Source organism: Falco rusticolus, chromosome 2 (genome assembly GCF_015220075.1).
Source record: "Falco rusticolus isolate bFalRus1 chromosome 2, bFalRus1.pri, whole genome shotgun sequence".
Taxonomy (NCBI): domain Eukaryota; kingdom Metazoa; phylum Chordata; class Aves; order Falconiformes; family Falconidae; genus Falco; species Falco rusticolus.
Genome location: NC_051188.1, coordinates 91,051,424 through 91,063,755, shown reverse-complemented (window position 1 = coordinate 91,063,755; position 12,332 = coordinate 91,051,424). Strand labels below are relative to the sequence as shown.

Here is a 12,332-nt window from a genome sequence, read left to right as displayed (position 1 = left end):
TTTACAAGTATTTTGCTATTTAGAAAATAGCTCCTAATGACACATCATTTTATCTAGCCACAAAGCACCTCCAAAGAGTTAAGTTACATAAAAGAAAGAAGAAAACCCATTTCTCAACTACAATTATCTTCAATTTAGTTAAAGAGACAACGATATCTTCTCAATACAAGTATCACAGGTTTTAGTTCCACTGACAGTCAGAACCAGCACACAAAACTGAGTTTGAACTAAGCATATGCCATTCTAGATATCGATGAAACAAGCTAATGCTTTGTGGCTGCTTTTACACACTCCAATGCATGTTTTTGTTAAAATACATTTTTAGGATGCTTATTATATAAGTATTACCAAATTACCTGGGGAAGTAATATTCATTCATTCACACAGATAAAACTGGGGTATTCCATCCTGAACAGTATCACTTACCTTGTTCATTTATAGAGTACCAAACACTACAGAATCCAGAGCTGGAACTACATCTACACAATTAGTTCTTCTAAGACTCACCGTGTTTGTAATGAACAAAATTCATGATAGCATATACAGGTTATAGAAAGCAGTTTGCAATCTCACTGAAATGTACAACTTCACTTAATGCCCTTTTCCCTTTCCCCTCATGCTAAAATTGTTAACTTCCTTAAAAATACTTCCATCCAGTCTGAAGGAACATTACCTGTAAATACCTTTAGCTGCACTGACCACAAGACTAGGTCACCAGTGCTGCTACACATGAATAGGTACTCCATTACATAAACAATATGAAAAATTTTCAGCATTGCTGAAGTCAGGTTTTTTAGAATCTTATTACTGTGGGATGAAATAAAGGTGATAAATCTGCCTTAAATAGAATAATGAGAGAAAAATATATATAAAAAAATGCAGTATAACTTTCTACCTCTTACTAACAGAGTAAATTATAATGGCTTTGGTAAATTTCAGCTGAAATAAGCTTACAAAGATCTTGGGAGTTCTTTCACTTCTGCTTGTTCAGAGATCTCAGAATACTACACAGCAGTGAGTATCTGCTGTGCTGAAAATAGGAAGACCTTGGCAGGTATTGTGGGATTAGCCTGAAATATGTAAATGCAATTGACTTTTTTCCTTTTCACTAAAGATTCAGAATTCACTACTCTATTAGGAAATAAAAAGAATATCTGTTTGAAAAGCAGAAAAAACATGAAGACCACAAGTGTCTATTTCATATAACAGCATACTTCTGGTTCAGGTTATTCCCCAAGGGAAGTTTTAATAGGACAACCTACTACCATGCTTATACTATTGCAAACTTAGTTACCAAACATGCTTTTCACCTGCAGCAGTACTGGCCCACTGTAAGTGAGAGAACAAACTCCATGTCCCAGTTCTGGCCTTTTTCCCTTTGGCTGCTGGGGCAGTGGGTGACGGAGGTGATAGTAACATGCTCAGCACCTGGAGGGAAAAAGTGCCGCATGTCCCACACCAATAATTATGAATCCTTAAATCTACTGGAGTCATAGAAGGCATGGCACTTTAATCCCTCGTTTAAATAAGCACAGCCACATTGTAGATGTTTGGTTACTTTGCTCAGTTTCCACATCTCAAGACAAAAAAACTCTTGTAATTAATTTTGAAATACAACTCTAGCAATTATTGCCTTCTCTCTTCTTGGTCTGTTGCAGCTCAGCAAGTCTTGACACAGCTCAGGGAGCATTGCCATTGCAAATCAGGTAGCAAGTACACACTTATCATCATCATTTACCCTTTTCACAGCAAAAATTAAGAACATGGCATTCAAAACCACTTCCAAGCAAGAGATAAGAGTATGCTACTCTATCAATGTGTTAGGGTGTAAAGACACATACATCTATACAGAACATCAATGGTATTTTTTTCCTTACTTGGCTTTACTTGCTCTTCCTGTGCTAGTCCAACATCATCAGAATCAGACAGTTCCTTTATGAAGTTGGAAGGAAACATGCCAGTCTTTCCATTGAGTATACCTTCCCACCAGCCCTCTTCCACCTGCACCAAGACAAAAACAAAAGAAAGGAGTTTTAACGTAAGCAACACCTTACAGAGTTACATTACATACATGATTTTCAATAGCAATGACTAATGATTTTGAGCAGTTTGTATTAATTTCAGGTATAAGGAGCACATGGTATAGGCTCCAAGCCAGAGCATATCTCTCTCTATTTTTTTAAAGTACAAACAAGAAAGATCCACGCGCCCATCTGTAAATGTCAGCAGTGCTGACAGCAGTCAGAAGCATGGACAAGCATTAAATAAAAGGATAAAAGAACAACTAGAGAACACACAGTGTCTCTACATTTCGATTTTTATGGCTATCAGCTCAGTCATTGAATTTTCAGTGAACACTGTATTGCTGTTCATGACCATCTTCTTAATGGATGTGATCTACAGACTGTAAGAGTCTAAACTCCCTAAGTAATCAATGGCGAAAGAGAAATGCCTGCAAAGGGCTATTCAGAGAATCTAAAGTAGGTATCATTTGAACATTCCTGTCTTCCCCATCAAAATCAGAAGTTTTCTCTTTTAAAAATTAAGAATTTTGAATCATCATTAATGTGTTAACATAAGAAATCTATGGAGAACAAAAAACAGTACTAATGCAGATTTTACTCTAGATTTACAAAGAGCTACTGAAATACGTAATATTGATATGGTCAGAAGGAGGAAAGACACTTCCTAACCCAATGCCAAGAGAAAATATCACATAAAATTAAAAAATCCCTCCTGTATAAGCCATTGAGGATTGAACAGTGGTGTCAGGCAGTGAAATGCCTTAGATATCAGATGCCTTTAGGTTATACTGGGACAGCAAGAAAAGACTTATTATATGCATCAGCTAAACACACCCTTGACACATAAACATTTTTCATCTGTCAGACATTGTCCATTCACCAAAAAAATGACAGGAGAGGACAGTGTCAGTCTGTGACACATCAGTTTCCAATACCGTTTGGCCCATCTCTTTCCTGTCCCCCTACGACAAATACGGAAACAGAAACTTAAATTTACATGTTGAGGGTGTTCACATTTCCTGTTGAAAAACAAATCCCACATTTTGAATGGTACTAGTTAATTATTACAGAAAAAAGTCTGTTTCGTATCACTTACCTGTGAAAATCTCAAGTTCTTAGAAAACAAACCTCTCAATAATACAAGCAAATATTTCCTCAACCTATAGAGGAATGGTTGATTTTTTTTCAACTTCGCTACATGTACGATTTCACTACAAACAAAGCTTGCTACTTCAGGAGTGCTTTCCCTCCACCTTCAACCAGTTTAGCATATTTCTTGTCCTCCCAGCTTGATTTTTTATTTTAATTTGAAAGTAGTTCAGACCAGCACAGCTACCTGCGTTCAATCTCAGTATCTGCGCATGACAGAACTCCCTCCCCACCCCAAAATGCATCAGTGGTATTAGTGAGGTCGAGCAGAACTCTGGGAATAATGGCTGCTACTTCAAAGGATGGAATACATGCAAATCACTCAATTGCTTCAGTGGGGTGGGAATACATGCAAATCACTCAATTGCTTCAGTGGGGTGCAGGTTTTTTGCATTATAGTAGCAAAGTCTCTAAAAGGTAATACTTGCTTCTCTTCTCTCCAGACAAATTAATAATCATATGGGAAACTGAAGCTGCACGACACACAACACTTAGTAGACTCTACAAATTTTAAATACCTATATATGATATATCATTATACAGAAAATACACAATGTGGCCAAATATAAAATATTTCAATTTTTCTAATGCAGTATTCCCAGACGGCTCTATTGATTAGAGCTAAACATTACACCATAACTGCATTAGCCAATTGACCCGAAGATTAATAACAGGGGAATTACTCAGTTCCCAAGATCCCTGCTTTGCAAGATGCTGAGATTACTTAACAGAAATAGGGTGACCAGTATCACTCAGGTCCATCCTTCCCTCAAGTAATTTTCTCCTGCTTACTTCTTGCAGGGTAACACTTCACAGTTTTCTCACAAGTTAACATCAGTACTATTTATGTGGCATGTTTATGTATGGATCTCTATGTACATATATAGAAATACACACATACAGAGATATTTAGAGAGGTAAATCTAAATTGGATGTAAATATGCTCACAGCATTCATTAGCTTATTATAAGTTTTCTAGCTGATACAAGAATTAATTATCTGAAAATACTTCAATAACTTTACAAATTCAGAAAAATCTTAAAGCAAAACCCGGATTTTTCCTGCAAGAAAATGCAGAATCATGTCAGCAAAACAGGCCTCCCAAAGATTTATTAGGAAATTTTCATCAAAAGCATCAAAACCTTTAAGTATTTTTAAACATATAGCTACATGCTACATAACTTTAAGCCTCAAAACACACCAGCTAGAGTTTAATCCATACAATAAAAAAAGACACTAAAATACCCCCAGGATTTAGTTATCTCAAAATGGGGCAATCCATTACCATATGGCTTGAAGTAAACCCTTACAAATGAAAATCCATTATGCATGGGGTCAATCCATCTGGAATTATAAGCACTCAATAAAATTTGTTATTATACTATTATAACAAAGTGCCTTCAGGATTCATACATCTAGGTCCTGATTTATGCTCAGCCTTTATGTGCTGAATCAAACAATCTAAGAGGAGGATTTCATCCAGTAGTCCGTGTCCCTACCCTGGAAGAGAAGTTCTACTATTCATGATATCCTACACACCAATTTTAAGTTCAGCCTGAAAACAAAGGTTTCGGGTTTAAGTTACAAGAAGAATTTTTCCAATCTGTCAGATCTAAGTGGCTACAGCTAGAGGTATTTTCAAGACGTGTTTTCAGTGTGTTATATCTGTTCACTGCCTTTCAGAGAGGCATGGCATGTCCTCGTCTTGCCAAGCTCCTAGGCTGCCAGTACTGCTGTCACACCACATTTGAAGAGTAACAACATACAGGAAAGTGACTGAAGATACTTCATTACTCCACTTCATGTATTTAGGGAGGTAACAACACATGCACCCAACCGCAACTCAGCCAGTGCCACGCGTAGAGCAGGGACAGATGCAACAGCAGACAGCTTACACAGTCCAATACTTGGATGCGATCGAATGAGATATGAACAATATCACCAGAGAATGGTGCAACATCTCTAGAGAAATGCATCCCATTAAGAAGCTTTGCCTTTGGGATTTAAAGGGAAATTTAATCTGTATAATAATTATGCAACATTCAAATGTTCTTCCAGTATCATTTGCCTTCAGGTTTATTTTTACATTTTCAATGAAGAAATACTTGTATTTTGTTTTTAATTACTCAGTCGGCAGTCTTTTTTGATGTAAATGATGCTTTTGGAAACTATAAACCAAATACAGATTAAAATGATCCAAAATATACTGGTTTTCATTGTTAGAAAGTGAGTGCTTAACCAAATCGTGGGATCCCAGAACACAATAATAACCCAGACTAGAAAGACAGTAAGAGGTTGTAGCAGTTAATTTTACTTACAAATAATAATGAAGTGCTCAAAATAGATACCATGGAAGTGGACAGACAGGAAAATAACAGAGAATTACATGGATTAGACATTCAGACACACAAACAAGAAGTTCTTAGAAGGGTGTGCAGATGCTAGGCCATTAAGCTGCTTAGAAATCAACAAAAATTTATTGAAATCAGCATATTTCCATATTTAAAGTAAAAAAAATAATAACACGGCAGCAGTTCAAGCCCTCACACAAACATAATAGTTCTATTTCAGACCAGGAATGCAGTTTTATTCTGTAACTGTAAAGCAACCAAAGAAAACAAAATCACTTTAGTAGGTCACTAGAACTGCAAGATTAAGATATTCCAAAAGTGAGGAAATGTTACTTTTTATGTTCCTTACGTTTTCCCTTCATGGCCAACACAATTTGCAACATCCCCTTTTTAAGAAAGAAGTGTCAGAGGGAGCACCAGCCTGACCTGTAGTGCAACAAGCCTTGTTGCTACAAGCCTAGAAGCACCTTCCCTTGAGGGAACTGGGCGCCCATCCCTCTAACTCCAGGATGGGATATCAAAAAAGAGCAGGAAACGCTGAGGCCAGCTACCAGCAGTTGCTTGCCAGAATATCTAGGACTGCCACAGCTGCTTGCTTGTAATTATTGCTATAAAAAGTTGTTAAATGATTGAAATGTTCAGCTCTTTAGAATCACTAACCTAAAGTGTATTTCCAGTAAACTCCTCTATCTGCCTGTTCCACAAGCTTTTCTACAACGTGTAGCCTTGTTTATTAGGCTGACAGACTACTTACAGCTACCCTAGGACAAATGAAGGAGGCTTTGAATCCGGAAAGGTTTCAAGTGGAAGAAAATCTCCCTGGATCACAACAGAGTCTTTCTGGGCTGTTAAAACTAAAACACAGTCCCAAGAATAAAAGCAATGCCAGGGGCAGGCAAGCAAGGAGAGAAGCCCAAGGTCAACAAGTTTTCTTTTGCTTAGAGAACTAGAGCACAGAAAGCAAAGGAAAAAACTCCTTTATTTTATAAATTCTAATGGAAGATCTTGAGCTTGAAGGGCAACAGCAATCACATGTTGAAAGGAAATTAAAAACATAAATTCCCAAGAGGCAAAATAAACAAATCATATTCACTGCCAATAGGAAAAGAAATTTTGGAAACAAGACCTCAACAGACGATGGTGCCTACAGTGCCACTTGATGGCTTGTTTTGGGAGTGCATTCGGAGAGCCATAGCCATGAGACATCAGCCAGCCCTTGGGCTTCTGCTACAGCACAGCTGGAAGCGGTTGGGTAACTGGTGCAGAAGGGAAGAATTAAAAACTGCAGAAGCGCCCTGTATTAGGGGATCTTTTCAGCTTCAGAGTTCTTTATTTTACAATGTCAAAATGTGCTTTGGGATTTTTCTCATTTGGTTTTTTTGTGGTTTGGGTTTTTGCTGGGTTTTTTTACCATCATCTTCTAAGTAAGGAACTGAGGGGCAGAGATCACATAGAAATGGAATGACCTCATTAAGAGTCAGAGGTATTTGCACCCTTATTTCCACAAAAAAAGCCTCCTACCATATGGACTAACCAAACAAGCAGTAGTCATAAAAGTCCTTGTGAACCACCTGTTAGAAGAGGATGAGGAAAAACACCTTACCACAGAATTTCACGGAAAAGTAACTGAGGGACATGGCACCCCAGCATTCATTCCCAGCAGTTTTCTTGCAGTATTATACAGTTCTGTATTTGTGGTGCAGACCATCCCCTTGCCGCTATTAAATATTCCCCTTTCAACTCTACAGCTGTAAAAATAAGTTACTGTAAAGAAAGTCCAGCTCAGTCCCCAATGTTTATCCTGTTCTTGGAAATGGGTTGAACCACTTTATCTTGTAACCACAACAACAAAACAACAACAACAAAAAAACCACAGCCCACCAACCCTGCCTAAAAGAAGCAATAGATTTATAAAAATTCAGTCTGCATTTTTATAATTTCAAATAAGTTACTTATAGCATTTGACCATATAATATATGGCAAAGTTAACTAAAAGTCAAAGAATAAGCCCAGTGGTATTGCAGCATGTCTCAGTCAAAGATTTAGTTGTGAGCTTAACTCCATGCACTACACATTGCCAAAAAGCTGACTTTTCAGTAGGATGAGGCCACAAGGTGTATGGCAGCACGATGACAGACTGATCCCCAAATGAAAGCAGGCTCAGAACCGTTGAATGACATGCCAAATGTCCTTGCTCTAATGCTACAGGTTAATTTTCTGGCATCCCATGAAAGTCTAAAGGTGAAACATAATTGGAATTCAGATATCTGCATTTAATAAGACAATTAGTTACAGTTGTATTTTGGGACAACTGTAATTAGAGTTGTATCTAATGAGCTAGCAAAATGACAAGCAAAAAGCTATCAATCACACATTAAATGTGAATGTAAACAATGATGGAAACGCTTCTCTCGTTAGTTTCAAATGTACTTCTAATTTAAGTCTGGTAATTAGTGTCTCAAGGGCACCAGTGTCTGTGTAGTTACGGAAACCTCTAGTTTAACAACAAATGCTTTATCTATTGTGATGGATGTTTGATTTTATTATAATTAATTTCTAACTATTTAGAACAAATATGAAGGAACTATGAATTCTGAACATATACAGCCTCCAAAGATACCCATCTGGTGACAAGCCTAGTATCTTAAAACTCACACTTGATGATGTTTTAACCTACTGTACAGCCCCAAACCACTTCTGCTGCTGTAGGAATTTCCAGTAGTATCTACCACTACCACAGACATAGAAACCCTTTCAAAAAGTATCTTATCCAATCTGTTGGCACCAGAAAGAAGGATCTGGGGCAGCTTTAGGTGCTACTACACCTCAGGTATTGATTAGCAGCCTGAAGCAGAGGTGGGAGAATGGGAGAAATCCTCATCCTCAGCAAGTCACCATGTACCAGTGTATCCCATTTTCACCAGGAGTCTGGGGAAACATGCTTTGGCACTGATGGAGGCAGTTGAGAAGACTTGCATTCCCTTCTGCCGACCCTTTACTGGAGGCAGTGACCTTTAAGGCATTCAAGGAGCAGCAGAACCCATTGTTTTTTTAAAGGATGAAGCCAAATTAGCACAGTACAACAGAAACCAGCTTTTCTTTGCAACAGGAAAAGTTTAATGAGTTGTCAACTCTAAGCGACATTTTAAACACATATTTTGCTAAATACCTGCATAAAGACTTATAGACAGCATTTTGATCTAAAGATCCATTTTAGTTTGCTGTAAAGCAGTTAGGAATAGATCTATTTTCAACTAAACAGAAATTCACAGAGATTTAAAAATATTAATCTAAGTCAATGTAAAACCAACTAATTAAATCAACTGATGCAACTTTCTTAGGAGGATATGGTAAAATACTACCTGTGGGAATCTGGGACCTTCTACCCACAAATAAAAAGATGGGGTAAGAGAGAGAAGCAACTGGAAATGGAAAGTGAATGACCATTATTGTACCAATTACCCACTGAAGCACTGTAAATAATGCTGAAGATGCTATCATCCAGTTTTTCATCTTGAGTAATGATAAACAAAATTGATATTTTGCAAGAATTGCCTTCAATTGTCACCTATGTTGGAGAGGGTTTTTTGCTGTTGTTTTGGGGGGTTTTGTACAATAACACAGCGTGATTTTGGTACTTGAAAAAAATCTCCACTTTCGCAACTGAGGAAGCCATATTTTTTAAATAATAAGTCACTCACATCAAACATTGATCATTTGAAACAAGGAGCATTGTATAATGACAGAAACACTGTGAAACCTATTTCAGTGCAATGACTCTTTATGCAGCATTATCCACAACCAGAAGACCAGAAGGGTAAACAATGAAGTCAGTACATTGGTTGAATGTACTTTCTACATCAAAGTTCCTGTTTCAAAAGAAAAATTCTGCCCTACTTTTCCAAGGAATTAACACTACCATGATAAGGGCAGAAGAGGAAGTAATAACAGCAAGTATTTGACATCAACTGCTTGAGATCAACCATGATGGAAAATAAAGGTCACACAACAACACTTCCTGACTGAGAATTTTTTTCTCTAAATTCCTTTATTTTCCCTCTTCCACCAGCTGATCTAGTTCTACTCAGAAGACTCAGACAAGGTCCTGGATCGAATGAATGCACCAGATGATGCCTGAGGCAGAGTTCATGTTTCAGTATCTGACAGAACAGGGTATTTTGTAAGGTCAAAGTGGGCACAGCCTCACCTGTGTCACCTGTTCCTCCTCAGCATTTACTTATGGCCAGCCGTTCAAGCTAGCCATGAGCGATCTTATTCCACACTATAGTAAATCTAATTCCAGTATGACATTCTTTAAGACTGCCAATCAAAAAAGCAGCCCCAGACAATGTATTTTCTTAAACCTTATATCAGCAAGTTGTCAATGCTTTCTTCAACAGCAGCAATTCAAGGTACAAGTATGACTTTTAGACTACAAAGTCTGTAATCAGCAATCCAAGTGAACCTCAACTATAAGTACACACATGCAAGTACAGGAATGTTTCACTTTCATAGTTCTACATCTTTCAATTTTAATGCAACCACTTTCAGTCCATTTGGATTTATATAAATCTATTATTTATTATTAGTTGTTCAGATTTATAAGACGGTAAGAGATGAGTTCCATAAGAGAAGTCTAGTGTCTCATCTAAATTATTTAATCATACAATTCTTTCGGTACAGTTAATTTGTTGGCTGGATACTTGGAAGGGGTTTTTTTTCCATCACTTTACTCTTGAAAGACACAGACTTAAAAGTTTTAAGTAGGGCAACTGACAGAAGATATTTGTGTGGCCATGTGAGGTCAAATATACTTCAAATTGCACAATGAAAACAGCTCACGTTCTGCAGTAAAACTAATTATATTGGCTTTACTTTGTCTCCAAAATATGTTCTTAAATATCCTACAACCTTGCCATCCCACATTACAATTCTGCTCACAGACAAAATAAGGTTAGTTAAGTGACACATTGCGTCTGATTCCAGGAAGCACGATGTGCAGAGCCAGCATGCGCAGCTAGGTTAAAGGAAAACCAGTGATCACTAAGCTTCTTATATTCAGGTGTGAGAATTTAACCTCTCATAAGAAATCGCTGGATGTCATATAGATTGCGGTAATATTTATATTCTTTTAGAACTGATTACCTGAGTGACAGATGCAGGAAAAAGAAAACTAATCATTTATCCTTGACAAAAAATAAAAATAAAATGTTGACTTACTAGCTGCTGAGTCACAGGGAAAAAAAATCCTACAAATAAATGATACAAGCTGAAACACACCTTTTACTGGCTGCTAGAGCAGACTAAGGTCTTAGATCTTTTTAAAGCTAAGTAAGTAAAGACTAAATGAGTTAGAATGCATTCTGCTTAAAGGATACAAGTCAGCATTTTGACTTTTGGTCCTCATGTTGTTAAGCTCAAGATGATATTTCTAAAATCTCTAATGGAACAAAACTAAAGGTATTGGGAGTGAAAAGAAATGTTCTGATCCTGCAACCAGATTCACCCCTGCAAAGAAAATTTCTGTATCTCTGTCCAAGATTTCATAAGTTATTCCCAGTCTTCCTAAGAGATATTTTCCACATCCATTTCCACCCAAATATACATCTTGAGTCTCTAAACAATTTGTTGGGGGTTTGGGTTTGGTTTTTTTTTTTTTTTTTAAGGGGTAATTGGTGGTGGTTTAAATCTGATTAGACTAACATGAAATTGTTAAAATTTGCAGGCAAAGATGACAAAAGGTGAATGTCATGGCTGAACTCCAGAGGGCTTCAAATAAATTTCTTAAATGTGTTTAACTGCATAAAGATAATTCTTCCCTGTGGCTGGCTTATTAAAATTGGGAAAAGCCTTTTCTGCTATAATCTTGGCTCTTCAGAGATAAAGACTAAACAGCCCTGTAGCAAAAACTGAGCTTTTTCCCTGAAAAGAACTCAAAAGCATCAACTGACTAAAACCAGCAGAAGGGCTACAGAGAAAAAAACCCTCACAAAATCCATAAGCAAACAACCACATCCCCTCACCCTCATCAGTAACCCAAACCAGACACGTCAGTATAACATTGAAGAAAAATGTCTGGTTTAAATTATGTCTTAAAACACACTGTATCTGAGAGCTCAGCATGCACAAAATATATCAGAATGGAATGTGCCATTAAAGATCTGCTCACCTCTCCCACAACTTCAATGATGTCACCAACTTTTAATTCCAGTTCATCTTCATTTTGAGGCATATAACTGAAAGCCACCTGACATCTTCTTCTTCTGTTTCTCTCTCCTGGTGGAAATGAAGAAAATAGGGAGATTGTAAAATGAAAACAAAATTCCACGCCAAACACAAGCCAATGGAAATTAGTAAAGATGAAATATTCTTTGAGCACTATTGAAAGAATCTGAATGTTTGCAATGCTTAATATATCTGCCTAGAATTAATTTACTAAAAGAGGGTGGAGAAAAGACTTCCAATGCATATGATTTCTTTCAAGTATTTTTATAATTCAATGCAATTAATACGTGAAAATAAATCGTGGGGATTATTTTCTTTCTGCAATATCATTCTAGAGCCAAAATTTAACTAATAGATTGTGGTTCCTAGTGAACAGGATAGACAAATTCTACTGAGAGGATCTTTACAAGTGTATTTACTACAATTTCTCTTCCAGGCTAATGCTCTACACACATGGTATAGGCAAATCCAGAAACTGGACGGGTGGGGAAGGGATCCAAAACCTTGTGGCTTTTGCTCATAAGGAAATAAGCTCCCAATTATTTTTTTTCTCCTGTATCTTTTTCTTTGTAATTCTTTCACA

At 37.1% G+C, this 12,332-nt stretch overlaps 1 protein-coding gene across 5 annotated transcripts in view; it reads right to left on the bottom strand.

The window, feature by feature from the left end:
- The window catches only part of SH3KBP1 (SH3 domain containing kinase binding protein 1), a 231,460-nt gene that overhangs the window by 104,603 nt on the left and 114,525 nt on the right, over positions 1-12,332 (bottom strand). For all 5 annotated transcript variants that reach the window (XR_005102619.1, XM_037377236.1, XM_037377238.1 and 2 more), the window contains exons 4-5: positions 11,694-11,800; positions 1,878-2,001 (exon numbers count right to left, since the gene is read on the bottom strand). Coding sequence is in view for 4 of the 5 variants with exons in the window: in XM_037377236.1 (XP_037233133.1) it covers positions 1,878-2,001; positions 11,694-11,800 (231 nt within the window). In the remaining variant the exon portion in view is untranslated. The remainder of the gene's footprint in view (positions 1-1,877; positions 2,002-11,693; positions 11,801-12,332) is intronic.